This window comes from Phyllostomus hastatus, unplaced genomic scaffold (assembly GCF_019186645.2).
Source record: "Phyllostomus hastatus isolate PE091 unplaced genomic scaffold, TTU_PhHast_1.1 phas_scaffold_501, whole genome shotgun sequence".
In the NCBI taxonomy this organism is placed as follows: domain Eukaryota; kingdom Metazoa; phylum Chordata; class Mammalia; order Chiroptera; family Phyllostomidae; genus Phyllostomus; species Phyllostomus hastatus.
In genome coordinates this window covers 31,423,280-31,441,481 of record NW_025334033.1, presented here as the reverse complement: position 1 = coordinate 31,441,481, position 18,202 = coordinate 31,423,280, and the positions used below count along the sequence as shown (strand labels likewise).

Here is an 18,202-nt window from a genome sequence, read left to right as displayed (position 1 = left end):
GCCCTCTGCAGAGTCCAAATGGGAAACAGAGATGGAAAGGGGATTTTCTCTTTCTTTCTTTTTTACCATTTGAAGTTTTCTTTACTCTTTGAATATTTTCCCCATGCACATGTAAAATTTTTGACTTTTTTTCAAATCAATTTAACAAAACATCATCTCAACTAAAGCACACTGAACAATAAAGACACAAACTTCAAGGTAGTTTTTTTTTAAACATTTACTGAACACAAACACCATTTTTCCTTTTACACAGCAATTTTGTTAGTTTCAAATTAGCTGAGCTATTAGGACTGTCAATTGTCATGAAATTAAAAATGATTCTACATGTCAAACTCAAACAGAAAATGTCATGCAATATAGAAATCACTAACAGATCTCTGGTGCAGTCAGCAAGTTTACTAAGTTTATTAAAGTCACGTAGATGGTTTGACAAAAGTGCACAATAGAATAACATCACTGGTTCGTTATAAATCACAGTGAATTACTAGAATACAACCACTTAGTTCCCCTACATGGAAGATTGCGGGATGGGGTGAATATTGTAAAGGATGGGCTCTTTCAACACGTTAGGCCAGTCAGATTTTCCTCCCCAACTATGCACCTTTGAAAAGATTGGTTAGCAAAGCTGAGGGGTTTTTTTCCCCTGTCATGTTTTCTCCTCTACCAGTTACTAAGCAACAACAACGGAAAAAAGCCATGCACAAATTTTACAACACCTGATGAAAAACATACAAAACCTTGTTCACTTCATCACTTGGCAAAGCTTGCATCTTCGCTCCTTCGTTTTTCCGATTAGGCCATTCATCACGTGACTCAACCCCTAAATGAAAAGCTGTTAATGATTTAGCAATACTCACCCCTGCACACACATCAAGATACACTCCCCGTAACCATCGAGATAATGTCCCTTCCCTACACATTAACACAAATGAACACACCACAAACCTAGGACTAAAGACCACATTTACTTTACAGCTGTAAAAATTAATATATCTATCACCACTATCGGTGTAGTATTTATTTCAGATCCCATACTTGGGGGCAGGGAAGTGATACAACCCAGCCCATCTGAAGACGTGGACAAACCTGCCAGAACTGTATGAGAAAGCCCTGCAACGTGCCACTCGTAATTAGGAGCTTTCTACTTTCCAGAGAGGGTATCCAGAGCACAGCTGTGCATTTTCACAGTGGAACACAGCTTAAAATCTTATAAACTAGTAGTAACTAACTTGTCAGAGAGCAAAAGGCAGAGTTTAAATTTCTTTGACGCATTTTAATATTATAGTATAGTCAGTGAGGAAAAATAGAATGTCATCTGTACACGGGTACATCTGGCTAGCCTGAAAAGGAACATTTACGATTTTTACAGAAAACCTACCATAAAAACAGGTCATTTATACTTTTATCCATCTACTCACTAGTTTAATCACTGGCTGCTTCTAAAACCAGCAAACTGTAATCCAAGGTCCAGCAACTCACTCCATACCCTGCCCCACTCCAAAACCAGAAACACTTGGCTTGAATAATCCAAACGGTCTTATCCATAAAGGAGCTGTGGCGGAGACTGGTGACAGGGCGTTGTTCCCTTGAGGTTTTAATTTCAAAATCACTTGCCCAGTGCAGTTATTTAGGGACCCACTGCCCCCAAATCATATTTTACTTCACACAGTGCTATCACACCTAAGTTTCTCATAATTACCAATTATTAATCAAGATTAATATTATGAAATAAAACCCTTCCCAGAAATAAGCAAGACCAAAGCTTGCTTTCTTTGTTTGAAGTTCCCACAGCAAAGAACCTTCCGGTAGTTGGACTGTGGCCTACTAGAGCAATCAGGGCAGACAGAAAAAATGATGTTGTGCCCGAGTTCTTCCATCAAAAGCATCCCCCTTCTCTCTCAATCAAGGGAATGGATTTGCTGCCTGTTCTTTGAGTTAAATAGTTACCTAAACTCAAGAACTCAACTTTAGCAACTCTATTAAAAGCACAAAATCAAGCTAAGTTTCACATGGTTTGCCCAGGCATTCATTCACAAATACTGAGTAAGACAAAGTTTTGATTGAATTTGTAATGTTACCAAGGAAGACTAACAATCCAAAGCTTAATCCTACCAATAAGAAACGCAAAATGACAAAAGTGGCTGGAGAATGGAGACAGCCTGGAGTTCTGAGAGAGCTGAGATACAGAAAGATCACCTTTCTTACCTATTTATTTCCCTTAAACAAAAATTTAAAAACAAAACTTAAGCTTGGGAAGGGTTTGGCTAAACATATTTTTAAATAATTCTACCAAAAACAAATAAAAAAACAGGCATGTAGATCACTTGTTTCAAAAATGGTTTTATACAGGTGTTTCACAATACATATTTGAATTTATTTTACAAGACAGAATCAGATCCTTAGCAATATAGTGCACAACGTACTTCTCTACTATAGTTCAAAAAAAAGAACTTCAGTTACCATTAGCAGAGTTCATAGTTTATTCCACTGTCTTCAAATTTTCTCCAACTTTGTCAGCATTTCAATCAGCAGTTTGACTTTCTCCAGCATTCAGTTCTCCCTTCTCAAAAACACTGTGCCATTAGATTTTGATGTCTAAATATGTACATATAATCATTATCCTCACTTTACAAATAAACAATATCTAAAATAGTGTTGGTCCTGGGTAGCCAAAGGGATGAAATGGTTTTTAAAACATGCAATTTTATATGATATTTTAAGTTTGAGTGTATAAAAATCATATACATTATTAATGAAACCAACTTAATACCAAGTATGACAGCCACTCCTCAGACTGTCAAATAAGCAGGCCTTGAAGTCTGAAAAATGCAGGGTCTGATCTGAGCTGTAGAAAGGCATGATTCACTCACCTTGATGATGCGCATTCTCTTTCAGTCCATTAGAGTTGCTAAAAGCAAGGTACAGTATTTCCTTGACTCACACCAGGAGGATCAAGGCCAGTAATTTTCAAATTAGGGTTCATTCAAATACCTCCCTTTAAACCATCCTAAACACCTTCCTTGTAAAAATCTCAGGTTAGAAAAACAGAAATATATTACCATGACAAAAGTCACCATCAAAACATTCCTAACTAAAGCAAGATGACGCACAACTCTAACTACAGTAGCTGTAAAATATCTTGCATTCTTGGGGGAAGAAGTTTTTAAAGTTCCCCCTTCCATTCCCTCCCACCCTTCAAAGTATTACATTTTGTGGGGTATCTCTATTTTATTTAAGGCCCTAGGTGCTAATTTTGGCTTGGTCATTGTTTATACTAATCCAACTGCAACCTTTCTCTTACACTTCACAAAACAATATCCATACATAAAATGTTAATTGAAACCTTACAGGTTTTAAGTTTATATCTGATGTTGCTACATCATTATAATGCTTTTCATGAACGAAAAAAGAAAGCTGTAGGTCTTTACTTACAGTACCATGCACTATGAGTAGCTAAGGCATTCATTTGGCACTAGAGAGAAAAATACAGATATAGCTAATTTTATCATTTTTAACATCAATAAAAATAGGTGTGTACGCTTTACTTGAATTTCTGTGATGCTTCAAAGATAATCACAGAATACTCTTCTAGTCTTACATTTAAAATGTTGCCATTAAAACAAAACAAAACAAAACAAAACAAAAAAAACCCATAAAGACCTCTGTACAGCCTGTTGGGATAAGTGACATTTTATGGTTGAAAAATTTGCAGCTCTCAAACAGAAATTATCTTTCAAAGTGACATTGCAAATTATTTTCGTCATCGAAAATATTTAATTTCCTATACCATACTAGTGATTATTTTTCTACTTCTTAAACAGACTAAGTAAAGAAAGTTAAAAAAATTAAAAATATCCTGGTTCCTTTCATCTGTCATACACACCTTATTACGGAGGCACAAATAATGCCCTCTGGAAAAGTAGTTTCCAAATTTTAAGATACCACACAGGAGGAAAGAGAGGAAAAAAAAGATAGAATGTGTAACTATATGTGACAATTTGTTTCATAAGAAAACACAGCATTCATAATTTTTACATGTTTGTGAGTTGAGTCAAATGCAGACTGCTACAATTTAGATACACTACATTAAAACAGAGACTTCAAAGAATTTTAGAATTCAAAGCCTAAAGGCAAATAGTCCATCAGTATCCTCTGAAAAGTTATTTCAAGATTTTACTACTTGGTATATACCACCCAGCATAATGCAACAATTTCAGTGGATTTAACTTTATAAATTTATACCTATTATTAAATTAGCACATTTTTAGATTAATCCACAGCTATATATTTTTTAGTCCTCCTGATGTTATAATGTGCTGTATCACTCCACATGATTATTGGAAGAGTGAAAACTACCTACAGCAGTTTGGCATGTGCAGAACACCTGGGTATCACTTTACTATTAATGTTCATTTTTAGTTGTTTTTCTTCATGAAATCCTCAAAACTGCTGCAAGGATAACATGCTGACAAAGGCTTAACAGAAATACTTTTGTAGGCAGTTTTTTTCAACATAACTTCAAATCATAACATTCTACATCAACAAAACACTTTATATTCATTCCTAAAAAAAGGAAGAAAAATAGTCAAGTGACCAACCAATATTCAAACACCTTAGATTAGTTACACCTAAACAATGTGGCTTTGTTTAAAGTGTATTTGAAATCAATTACCATATGAGGCAAGAAGACCAAATACAAAACTAAGGAAGGATGGGGAGAAAGGGTAGTGGAAAGAAAAGTAGAATTTATGAACACATAATTCTATTGTCTGTGATTAAAGTTCTTTACTTTTTAGCACCACATTAAACAATTTTACATATCCAGTCACTTAATGAAATCCAACAAATTCTTCAAGAGTTCTGGGGATCTGGTCTTGGTAGTTAATGTCATTAGCCCGAACTGCTCGGGCAGCCAGGCACTTGAGACTCATCTTCATTTGAGTTTTGAGTAGTATTTCAGATACCCCAGTTGTACTTTTGTCTAGCGGAGTCTTATTCTGTTTATTTGTCATGTCAGTGTGAGCGCCAGCTTCAACTAGGCTAATGATGATGGAGTGCAAGGTCAAAAAATCACTGATAGGCCTGTTATACTGGACGATGATATGAAGGGCGCTGTTCCCTTCATTGTCCACAGCATTCACCTCAGCACCACAGTCTAGCAGGAGCTTTGTGACGAGTGCATTTGGAAAGCTGCAGACGTCATTGGTGTGGAAATCATCAACGGGCGTATTCGAATTGACAGCTAGATGCAGTAAGGTGAAACCTTCCCGAGTTCTGGGATCCAGGTGAATCAGGTTGTAGATCTGCTTGTTGATTTTGCACTGATCTTCTTCACTGCACTGTGTTTTGGTGGAGATGCACACTAAATACAGAAAGGTGTACAGATTACATTCGTAATTGTCCATAGCATTGTGGACATCCGCATCTGAAATATTTCTTACTCTGTTCATACTCTGTTCTATTTCCAAAACACTGCACCTCAAAACACATTCTATATCTGGTGCTTTCACAGTTTCATTCAAATGTATCATCTGTGAGAAAACTTGAGCAAATCGAAGAAGATCTTTGTGGGTATTCCTGTTACCTTTCTGTCTGAGGTGCAGAGCGTGAAGCCACAACTTGATACACTGTTCGAATTCCATGTTATCAGCATAAACAGCTCCCCTATAAATGATAGGATGGGAAACATCAATATTGTCGGCACCTAAAATCCGTTCCCGAACTATAAGGCCTTCCATATGAAGAGCATCTCTGTCTTGCCGAATGGATTCCAGTTCCTGAGGATTTCTACATTCAGTTCTATTCCCATAAGCATGGATTGGTGGGAGGACCTCTTTCTCAAGAATGTTATTACGATCTTGAAACCTTTCCAACATGGCTAAATATAAATAATGGTACGTTTTCGTGATGTCATAGTTCTCGCGGTCATTTGCAAAGGAGGCACCCAAGAGTTCCAAAGCTTCAATCCGACTTCTTCGGTCACAATCAGCATGAGAGAGCAACAGTTCGACGACATCAGCTTTGCAGCTTTCGGCAGCTACTTTGAGTGGTGTCATCCCATGGCCGTTCACGACTATGGCAGCACGCCACTTTATCAGCTCTTTCACAATGTCTATGTGCCCCGCTTCAGCTGCGAAGTGCAATGCCGTGGCTCCACAATGTGCTTTAGCATTGGGATCAGCACGTTGTTCTAAAAGGTATCTGACCACATCAGTGTGTCCCTTATATGCTGCAATCATTAGGCAGGTGTTGTCATACTTGTTGGCAATGCTGATATTGGCATTATTTTCAACCAAGTACTTCACAATATCCAGCCTGCCATCGAAGCATGCTGCCCGCAGAGGGGTTGAGTTAGTTACTGTAGTGTGGTTCACGTTGGCTCCATGACTGACTAGAAGCTTAACGACTTCAAAATGTCCCGCCCCCGCTGCACACCAAAGAGCAGTGGCGCCATCAATGACATACCTATTATCCATGAAAAGAACAGAGAGTTAGAAAGTGGAGGCCACATACCCTAACATAAATGTACAGAATGCATTCATTAGTACTGACCAAAGCCTCAATCTACAGAGTATTAATAAAACATTATTTTTGGTGAAAATAAAACCAGGTATTTTAAGTACAGCATTTTGCACAGTACCTGTACCTAGTATGAGCTCAGGAAAAGTTAGCTGTTACTATTATTACTGAAGTATATAAACGTTTTTAAAAACACTAACTTCTTACGAGCAAAAGTAAATAAACTCCAGATAGAGGAAACGTATGGAGGTAACTTCTTTACCACCAAGCTGATGCACAGGCTCTTAAGAGCACAGCACGTTCCTCATTCCCAGCATGCCCCAGGTACCAGCTTCTCTCAGCAGGTGGGTTAGAAAGCCACCCCATCCATACAGTAATATTGTATTAGAAACTGCTTTAGGGAGAAAAGTATTTAAGTAGAAAACTTTGCCCTAAGATTATCTAAGCTAAGCAAATACTATACTTCACTACAGCAAAAAGGATGAAACAATTACTGCTCCTACAACAATATGGATGGATCATATAAACATGATGCTGAGCACAAGAAGTCAATAGAACATAGAACGTATTGTATTACTGCATTTACATATCTACCTGCAGTGTTAGAAGTCAGAACACTGGTTACATTTAGGGGGAGGTAGTGAATGGCAGGAAGCACAAAGGGGACTCTGTTAAACAAACATGCACTTTTAATTAGTGTATTTGTCTCTATATGTTATACTCCAATTGAAAAGTTTAAAAAATACATATGTATATGTGTGCGTCCATATTGTATCTATGTGTGTTCCTCGACTAAGCCATCGGGGGAAAAATACTAACAGCAGTAAACAACTAATACTTTCCAAAAACCAAGTAGGCACCCTCCCTGACCTTTGGTCTATGACTGGACTCAGCAGCTTCACAGTCACCACTTACCTACTGAGTGTCTAATACATGCTACTTTCACTACTTGTATCAAATTAGCTTGTGCCCTGGCCGGGTGGTTCAGCTGGCTGGAGGTCACCCCGTACACCAAAAGGTTGTGGGTTTGATTCCGGGTCAGGGCACATACCTAGGTTGTGGGTTCAATCCCCAGTTGGGATGGCAGGCAACCAATCAATGTCTCTCTCACATTGATGTTTCTGTTTCTCTCCCTCCCTACCTCTCTCTCTAAAAGCAATAAACATATCCTTGGGTGATGATTTAAAAAATAAAATTAGCTTGCTAGGAAGCCAATCTTTCCCACCTTTCCATTTCAATTTTTCCCCAACATCTCAATCTATTACTGACCCTCAATTCTAAAAACAGATTTTTGCTCGAGATACTTAAATCTGCTGTGCTAGAAACACTAAAATAAATATACATACTTGAACATGTTAAAGAAAAAGATCAATCAAAAGCAACATTCACTAGAGCAATTTATTATTAAACACTTGAGTGGTCAGTTTCTCACCACACAACACAGGTCACATTACACCTCCCATGAAGTGAAAGAGAGTACAGTCCCCCTATGTAAACATAAATATAAAACTGTATAAATATCATAGCTTAACCCCAATTAACAACACCCAGACAAAATCACCACCTATTATTTCTGCTGAAAATAAAAACCCCACTTTAAGCCCTGGCTGGCGTAGCTCAGTGGATTGAGCTCGGGCTGCGAACCAGGCATCGCAGGTTTGATTCCCAGCCAGGGCACATGCCTAGGTTGCAGGCCACAGCCCCCAGCAACTGCACATTGATGTCTGTCTGTCTGTCTGTCTGTCTCTCTCTCTCCTTCCCTTCTCTCTCTAAAAATAAATAATCTTTTTAAAAAAACACCCCACTTTATAATCATTTAAAATCAGTTTACTTCTTCAGTTTCAAGTAATGACACAAAATGTCTGTAAGCAAAGCTTTCTCAGTAAGTTACCTATGGATGGTCACCTATGGGACAGGATGTAGGGCTGACTGGGAAGAGGCTTAAAGTTACTGAAAATGTCCTATATCATGATCTAGGTAATCACCTGGGTGGATATTTAGAAAAAAAAACAAACACAACCTAATTGCACATTTAATATTTGTACATTTTGAATGCTGAGAGAAACCTCAAAAAAAAATTGAAGCCTTCTGAAGTCTTTTAAATTGTTTTTTTAAATGTTATTTTACTGTTAATTTTTAAAACTACAAAAAGAATTTAAAAAAATAAGATATTACATCCATGATGTGTTTTTGTGGTTACCAACTGTACCTTCTGCAAACAATTCCATTAAATTAAAATTCATTTATTATTTTTATTGTCATGATTATACACAAGGTTCAAAAATGTTTCTTTCACTGTCAAAAAGCATACCAGACACCAGAAAAATTGATATCCAGTAACAAGTCTAACAAAAAATATGTAAGATTTCCAAATTGAAAACTACAAACATTCCTAAGAGAAATTAAAGAAGATCTAAATAAATGGAGAAATATTCCATGTTCATGGTTTAGAAGACTTAATAGTGTTAAGATGTCAATTCTCCCCCAAAATTACCTATAGATTTATGCAATCGAAATCAAAATCCAAGCAGGTACACTGTGTGCACACACATACATGCACCCACATGTGTGTAGAAATTGAGAACCAATTCTAACATGTATATAGAAATGCAAAGGACTTAGCACAGCCAGGATAGTCTTGAAAGAAAAATAAAATTGGAGAACAAACTATAGTAATTAAGATAGTGAGCTGGTGTGGCTCAGTGGACTGAGGACCAGCCTGTGAACTGAAAGGTTGCTGGTTCAATTCCCAGTTAGGGCACATGCCAGGGTTGCAGGCCAGGTCACCAGTTGAGGGCCTTATGAGAGGCAACCAATATCTCTCGCACACTGATGTTTCTCTCCCTCTCTTTCTCCCCCAAACTTCTCCTCTCTGAAAGTGAATAAGTAAAATCTAAAAAAAAAAAAGATAGTGTGCCATAGCACAAGGATAGACCAAACGAACAAAAATTCCAGAAGCAGATTCACACACATAGAGTTACCTGATTTATGACAAATGCTCCAGGGAAATTCAGGTACAAAGTATAACAAATGGTGCTAAAGCAACTAGATGTCTATATGGGGAAAAAAATGAACCCTGACTCTTATTGTGCCTCACACTATACACAAAAATTATAGAAGTAGCATAGACCTATAATATGAAAAGCAAAATAAAAGTTTCAAAAAATCGACCACTATCTTCATAACCTGGAGGTTGATGACAAATTCTTACACAGAATGCAAAAATAGCAATAACCATAAAAGAAAAAATTTGATTCATTAGACTACATTAAAATTAAAAACTTCTCATCAAAAGACATTGTAAAGAAATAAAACAGGGAATCCACTCACTGGGAGAACACAATTGTATTAGATGTAGTTGACGAATCAATGAGAAAAAGGCAAACCAATTAAAAATGGGTGAAAAGGATGAACAAGATACTTCACAAATGAAGATATCAAATGACAAACACATGAAAAAATGTTCAAGATAATTTCAGGGGAATGCAAATTAAAACCAGGAGTTACCAATACACACCCACCAGAATAGTTAAAATTAGTAAGAACCGATGTGACAACACTAAGTGTTGGCCAGGATGTGGAGCAACACAAATTATCACTGCTGGTGAAAACTGCTGGTAGAAACATAATTTAGTTCAACCACTTAGAGAAAATCAGCCATAACTATTAAAGTCAAACATACACCCATCCCATAGCCAGCAACTCCATACTTGGTATATACTGAAGAGAAAAGAATGCAAATGCCCACCAGAAAACCTATACGGAAATGTTCACAGCAGCTTTATTCAAAACAATCAAACATTAGAAATAACCAAAATATGTATCAACAGGACAAATTGCCATGCATTCACACAACAGACAACTACACAGCATTAAATATACTGACACATGCAACTACACAGATGGACCTCACAGACAGGCAATCACACACTGATGTTTCTCTCCCTCCCTTCCCCACTCTCTAAAAAAATAAATCTTTTAAAAGAAAAAAAATAAATATTAAAAGAGAAAAAATTGATTAAATTATTTTCTGATCTCAAATTTCCAAAAATGATGTAAGAGTAAAAATTAAATTACAAGTATATCCTTCACTTGGTTTTTGCAATAGTTTAATACTTTCCCTGGTATAGCCTAATAATTTCCATTTTTCACATTTTTGGTGACAGGCACCTTTAAAAAGTTTCCAGTACCTATTTTCACAGAGGCAATTACAATTCTTTAAATAGTTTATGATTTAAAAAATCACTGCAATGTATTATAAAATGACTAATCCTTCAGAAACATTAGCTGTAGTAAATTTTTAATTTCTACATCTAAACAAATATATTAAATAGACTAAAGAGAATTATAATCCTAACAGCTGACACTCCTTTGTTCATAAAATTCAGCTAAAATTATAAGCATATACCGCCTTTTATTTTTATTAAAATAAAAATTTAATAAAATCAATGCAACATTTACCTACTGTCTACAGGAGAAACACTATATAAAACTATGATCTTTCTAGACTCAGTCCAAAATTGCAATGCAAACACTCTATTATTATTTCATCTTTAAAAATCAAGAAACTATGATCTGATATTCATTCACCTTTTTAAACAAAATGTATGTATCAGATGATGGAAACTCTTCACAATATAAAAACATTGCTGTTCACAAAACTAAGCTCAACTATTTTCTGGTTCAATTTGAAATAAAAATGTCTGATTCAAGTATTTGAAATGGAAATAAAAATTCATTAAATATAAATAACCAGCACTTTATTTTAACCAAAGTCCTTAAAATCATTCATAAGATCAAATATAGTTCCTGGAAATACATACTAGCAATGACTTTTTAAATGAAGTCAAATGATGATGCAACTCTCATGCCTTCCCTTTACCTGGATGTTCATTAAAAGTATTAGTAGTGGCACTGACTTTAAAAGTAAGAGCACTGCCCTGGCCAGGTGACGCAGTTGACTGGAGCATGTCCATACACCAAAAGGTTTGCAGGTTCGATCCCAGGTCAGGGGACATACCTAGGTTGCAGGTTTGATCTCTGGTCAGGGCGTTCCAGGTGCATACAGGAGGCAACCGGTCAATGTGTTTCTCTCTCCCTTTCTTTCCTTTTCTTTCTTTCTTTCTCTTTCTCTCTCCCTCTCTCTCCACCTCTCTCCTTACTCTAAAATCAATAAATATATCCTTAAATGAGGACTAAAAAAAAAGCAAGAGCACTCAACAAAAAGCCTCAGAATTCCCAGAGGTCCTGTTCTTCTTTCCACCCATGTCGGCAAACCTCTACTAGTACCAATACAGTGCAGGGGTTCCCACAAACTCTGGCACAGAGCATGAGGCCCAGAGAACTCAAGCCAGCACAAAATTCCATGGTCACGTGACACCTAGCCTTTGTTCTGTTCCATTTCTATAACATTCTTAACATCTTCCCATTCTCCAACTGAAGGTTCTGTCATTCCTACTCATCTATGTCAATTTTAGCCTTCACATATTAAGCCATAAGTAAAATAATATCAAAGGTTACTCCTAGAAATATGAACAAAGAGTCTCAAGTATCATTGTGGAGCTTAATCCAGGTGGGTAGTCCCTTCCCCCTGAAACTCTATTACGAATCAATCCACTTTTGTTTCCTAAGGTATTATAGAAGTTTTTAGGCAGAACACACGCTTTTTCTATTTTAATGTTATTTTAATGTCTCTCTCACACACACATACACACACAGAAAACACATTCCATATCAAACCCGTAATTACAGATACCGTTGCTTGGTATAAAGCTAAGAAGTAAGGCTTTTTTAAATATTAGGCAACTAACAGAAGAGGTGGTGAACAATTTGGCAAAAAATTGTGAAGATGATACACAAGTAACTAAAAGTCAGGAAACACTAATATGCATTAGCAAGCACAGGGAACCTGTTTTTCCCCACCTGGCCATGGGTTTCAAGTGCCAATGGAATCTAAAACGGGGCATTGGATTAGTCTCTTCACCTTTTTCATCTAGCCCCGCAACCTCCCTTCCCTTTGACAGCTATCAGTCTGTTCTCTATGCATCTGTTTCTATTTTGTTAGCTTATTTTGTTCATTAGATTCCACGCATGTAAAATCATAGGTACTTGTCTTTCTCTGACTAGCTTATTTCACTTAGCATAATATTCTCCAGGTCCATCCATGTTGTTGCAAGCAGTAAGATTTTCTTTTCTTTTTTCTAAACAGCTAAGCAGTATTCCAATCTGTAAATGCACCACAAGTGAAAAAGGCAAAGGGATTAAGGGGCAGGGTGCTCAGGAACCTCATAGACAAAGACAACAGTATCAACAGTATGGTGATTACCAGAGTAAAAGAAGGGTGAGGAGAAGGTAGAAGAGGGTAAAGGGGGGATAAATGGAGACAGAAGGAGACTTGATTTGGGGTGGCGATAACACAATACAATATACAGATGATGTATTATAGAACTGTACTCTTGAAACCTACATAATTTTATTAATCAATGTCACCCCAATAAATTCCATTAAAAATAAATAACATAGCCCTGGCTGGGTGGCTCAGTTGGTTGGAGAATCATCCCAGACACCAAGCGGTTGTAGGTTCGATCCCCAGTCAGGGCACATGCCTGGGTTGCAGGTTTAATCCCCAGTTGAGGCGTGTGCAGGAGGCAGACGATGTTTCTCTCTCCCACCAATATTTCTGCCTCTCTCTCCCTCTCCCCCCATACCTTCCTCTCGCTCTAAAATCAATAAAAACATATCCTCGGGTAAGGAAAAAAAATAAAAATAAAATAGGCCAATAAATAAATTAATGAAGATGGGGGGTTGGCTAAGTACCTAAAAGCCAGCCCCCAAGGGGTGAGTGAGCTTTATATTGTGAACACTTCACTCAGGCTAACATTTCACAATGTCTGGAATGAATGTGAAGTGAAATCATCACATTTACAATAACACTTTTTATCTAGTTCTAAAATGCCAGAATGACTGGGATAAACTGCAAAATAATCTCACAGAGTCATCTGAGTGGGCAGAAAGGTGGCTATGAATTTCAATTCTCCTTCATTAATTAGTAAGCTCCTCAAAAGTAGGAACTTTACATTTTTTCTGTATCTTCACAGAATGTGACACAGGGCTAGGCCCACCATAAGCATTAATAAATAAAATAAATATTAAGCTATTTTAACATAGCAGCTAATAAATTCATAATTGTAATGATCTGTAACAAAAAAAGAGATTCAAGAAGGGTCAGGTGAAATCACGGATGATAGAAATGTTTGCAACTTCAGTCTCACCAGCCTGACTCTTATTACTTTACACCAGGACCATGGAACTCTGGCTTCCACCTCTATCCCATCTCCCGCAGTCTCTGTCTTAATTTCCCTGGCTTGTATCCCTTCCTGCAAAGGCACTGAAACACTTGTCACTGCAAGTGCACTATGGTGCTGACCCTCTTCTTCACTTCCTACAATCCTTTTAAGAATCAGCTCAAACACCACCTGGCTGTGAAGCCTTCCCTGATTCCCCCAGGCAAAGCTAAGCGCTTCTTCCTCTGTCCCTCAGTAGTTCAGAAGACTTCTAGACACCTAAGTGGCATAGCATCTGCAGTTACTCACTGATATATCTATTTCTCTGCCCCCTCCCACTAGACTGTCTTCCTCCACAGTGGGAAAAATATGTTACTCATCTGTCTACCCAATTAACACCAGAGAGCCTTGCACACAGTAGGTGTTCAATAAATGTTTGCTCACTGAATCCCTTAATTTCACAGGCCAGTGCAGATTAATGGGCAGGGTAAGCCACTATATAGGCTCAATTTCTAGTCATTACAGGTTCTTTCAACTGCCATCTCAAAATATCTTTCTCTTTGATGGTTAAAAAAGACAGCAATAAAAGCAAAGCCTTTCCAAATTCTTTAGAAAACTGTTTTCTCTCCAGTGTACTTCCCTCATCCAAATAGGTCTTAACCAGCTCATTAGCAGCACTGCTCCCAAGGGCTGTTTCTGCAGATTCATGTATCAGTGGATGCATGTGCCTATACAATTGGAAAGGTGCTGGAAGTTCAGGGGTCTTTCTGCTTCACTTCTGGGGAGTTCAGGGAGCTGCAGGGAGTCCCCACACAGGGGACTGCAGGGAGCTAAAGAAAGGATACTGAAGCCAGTACAGGAAGCAAACATGAATCAGGTTGCCATCTTTGGTCAACATGAAAAAAAAAATCCCCTTAATGTCTAGAGAGGTGTTAGGGGAGATTAACCACCACCCGTGGGCCATCATTTCATTAAAATGTAATACTCTAAAATAATTTCCTCTCATCTAAAACAGAAGAAAAAGACTCAATCAAAATTCACCAATGCTCTAGTCATCTTCAAGAACTGATTTTTTAATTAGGTTTTAACCAAGCAGTTTTCAATCACCAAAATTAGAGCTATGCATCTTTTTGCCTGGACCACATCCACCTCCAAAGAAAATATCAGAATAGCTTATGTAGTAGTACAAGTCAACAAAAACAAATACAATCAATGAAAATCATTATGCAGTTGTAACCTGTAAAACACTTTATAATCACCCAGCACAGAAAAAGGAATGTCAAACTTGACAATTCTGTGTTCAATATTATCACACTCCCAAAAATGTACAATTAAACCCAAAGGCAAATTTTAAGTATGACAATACGAATTTTTGAGCTCTCCACCACGAAAAACAGTAAATTAGCAAGCTTTCCCACAATATCACAGGATAACATGTAATTTAACAATCGTACCATCTACACCCAGTCCAGTGCCATTTTTGCAGCCCATATATCTACCCCCAGCAATATGGGAGAGTCAGAGTCCTATCTGGGGATGTCCGGCTGCGTCTGGAGGGAGCTGCTGCTGGTCCTAGGGGCTTATTTTGACATTAAGGCCCCAGCAAACCACTGAGGGCTCTATCAGACCACTAACTTGAAGGAGTAAAAACTGGTTGGCCAAGTCATTCATCAGAGGTCTTCAGTGTTAACTGCTGACCTCGTTAATTTCTGATCTCAGTTATAACCTCAATACTAATAAAGGTAAAACCTGAAAAGGCAGCCACCTCCTTCATACTGCTTGTTCACGGACTATCTAAAGAATAACTACTAAGCATCAAGACAGAGGGTGTGGCTATTTACCTCTGAAGGGACAAAATGTTGGGGCCGATGAGAATGAGCAGCAAAACGTGGGATGGAGTGTTAGCTCTGGAAGATGAGGTGGGCATTAATGGGGCAGGAGGAGGTAGAAAAAGGGATGATACCTCCACGAAGAAAGTGAGGGAGGGGAGGACCCACGAAGTGGTAGGTCGGCGCGAATGAAAGAGGAAGCTAGAGTTGGGATGTACCTACCCGTCGAAGCGGACGGTGCCAGTCTGCTGAGTCTGCACCCGGTAATGTTCTAACAGCAAGCGCACCACCTTGGCGTGGCCATTGCGGGCTGCGATGATAAGGGGCGTAGAGCGCTGCCCTCCCTGCTGGCTGACATAGCCGAGCAGATAGCGGATGTCGCTTTCAGACCGGTTGAGGAGCAAGGCGGCAAGAGTCAGCACCTTGCCCTCGCTGGCTGCCTTGTATACATAGCCAGCCAGGCCCTCCATGGCCGCCGCCAACTCCAACACCCGTTTGGTCGCCACCGCTGCTGCTGCCTTGCGCCCCCGGAGGCCGCGTTCGCCAGCGCTACAAACCTGGGCCCTCACAGCCCATTCAACAGGGCGCCGTCGCCGCCGCCGCGCCCAGGCAGTAGCGCGGCCCGGCGAGGGCGGAGAGGCAGAGGTGGCGGACTGCCGCGGGGGGCACGTCCGCGACCCAGCACCAGCAGGGAGGAGGGCGGTCAGGGCCGCCCCCAAGGCCCCTGGCACAGGCCCTGGGCCGAGGTGATCTCCATGGTGGCCGCCGCCCCAGGCCTCAGGCCGGACCCGTCCTTCCCGCGGGCTGAGACCAGCGCGTGTCAGATCTACGGGTCGCTGGTGAGATCCCAAGAGGACCGCGGGCACCCCGTATAACTAATACGGGGCGCGTCTCACCCAACCCGGCCCGCCAGGCCTGAGGCCTGAAACTGCCTCCACCTCTGCTCTCCGACCTCCCCAGGTGGAGGAAACACGCAGGAGTTCTCCCACTGGAGCTCCGAAGTGCCAGGGGCTGTCGATGGCTTCGGAGCTCCGCGCCCGGGGAGCCCCTGAAGCGATGCGGAACGCTAGCGCGGCAGCAGCACCGACCTCCGGCGGCGAAGAAGCCGAGCCTCTCCAGACAGGGCCGGGAGGGGGCGGGTGCGAGCGGGAGGGACGGTTAAAGTGGGGTGTCTCTTCCAAAGCCGCCCGGCTGGGAAACGAAGCCCTGGTGAAAAAAGGTTCTGCTGCGCGAAGTTCGCCCATCTCCAACTGGGGCCTGAAGGTCCTCACTGCCCTTGACACCCAGCGCCTGCCCCTCGCCCCACACGGCCCTGGTGGATTCATAGCCAGGGACTGAGACTGAGAGCACTGACCTGTTGATACTGGTGGACTATAGGGCCCGGCCCATTTTAGTGTAGACCGTGGGGGCACGCACCCAGGGACCCATCCCCACCCCCCACCCCCCCCCACCCCCGCCACTCTGTCCTTGATCGGGGGTTCTGGAAGAGGGTTGTGGGCACCTTGCAAGGTCCATGTTTGGAAAAGAGCAGCTTCTTTGGGCTTCCAAAACGTGGGAAGACTTCGAGGGCCTCCACACCAGGCTGAGAAGGGACCAGAGGTCCACCCTGCCATCCCTAGAAAGGTGGATGAAGAGAGTGTGTGAGAAAGGTCGTGGGAGAAGGTGGTGGAGAGAGTGTGTGAGAAAGGTCGTGGGAGAAGGGGAACTGCTTCCGGTGGAAAAAAAGACGAGGTGTCCTGGGAAGGAAGGGGACGTCCCTGTTCAGACAGACAAGAACTCTGATCCTGAGCGTGACAGAACCTCCGTTTTGTCCATGCCTCACTAGATTGTTAGGATTTAAAAAGATCATTTACCCAACGAATGCAAGAGGTCTACTATGTGCCAGGCTGTGCTTGGCACAAGGCATTCAATTCAGTGATAGACCAGATAGATACAGTGCCTTCCCTTTCAGGCCCTTGTGTTGTGGGGGAAACAATAAACAAGTAAACAAATGACGGACAAGGCTGGTTGAGTGTTATTACCATTTGCTAAGAAGCAAATGAAATGGAGTGATGGAACAGAGCTAATTTAATGTGGGTGGTCAGTCAAGACCTCCAGGACAGACAACAAGAACTGAGTGTATTGTAGGCCGAAGGGACAGCTAGTACAAAAGCCCTGGGGCCCAAAATTCTTGATGAGCTTAGAAACATAGGTCAGTGTGGCTGCAGCAGAGTGGGTCATAGGAGGTAAAGTCAGCAGAGTGCAGGTCGTGTTAGGGCCTAACAACCCATGTTAAAGTATTTAAAGTTCTCTTAAAGTACTCTTAAAGTGTGAGAGGGGCATTTGAAGAGTTTTAAACAGGAGAGTGATGAGATACAATTTATGTTTTAAAAAAGATCACTCTCACCACTGTGTGGAGAGTAAATTCTAGGAGGAAAGAGTAGAAGCAGGTAGTCCATTTAGGAGAAAAGGTCTTGGATTAGGATGGTAGAAGTGGTGGTGGTGAAGCTCCTGGGGTAGTATCAAGTACAAGCTCAATATGCAAGTTACTTCCTCCTCCCCCCACACCCTCACCATCCACATCCCCCACCC

At 40.3% G+C, this 18,202-nt stretch overlaps 1 protein-coding gene across 1 annotated transcript; it reads right to left on the bottom strand.

Annotated features, from left to right (window-relative positions):
* Positions 1-199: 199 nt before the first annotated feature.
* Positions 200-16,760, bottom strand: FEM1B (fem-1 homolog B). The gene is made up of 2 exons (XM_045822441.1): positions 15,854-16,760; positions 200-6,465 (listed from the first exon to the last, which is right to left on the bottom strand). The coding sequence occupies exons 1-2, from the start codon at positions 16,099-16,101 to the stop codon at positions 4,830-4,832; spliced, it is 1,884 nt and encodes a 627-aa protein (XP_045678397.1). The 5' UTR covers positions 16,102-16,760; the 3' UTR covers positions 200-4,829.
* Positions 16,761-18,202: the final 1,442 nt, after the last annotated feature.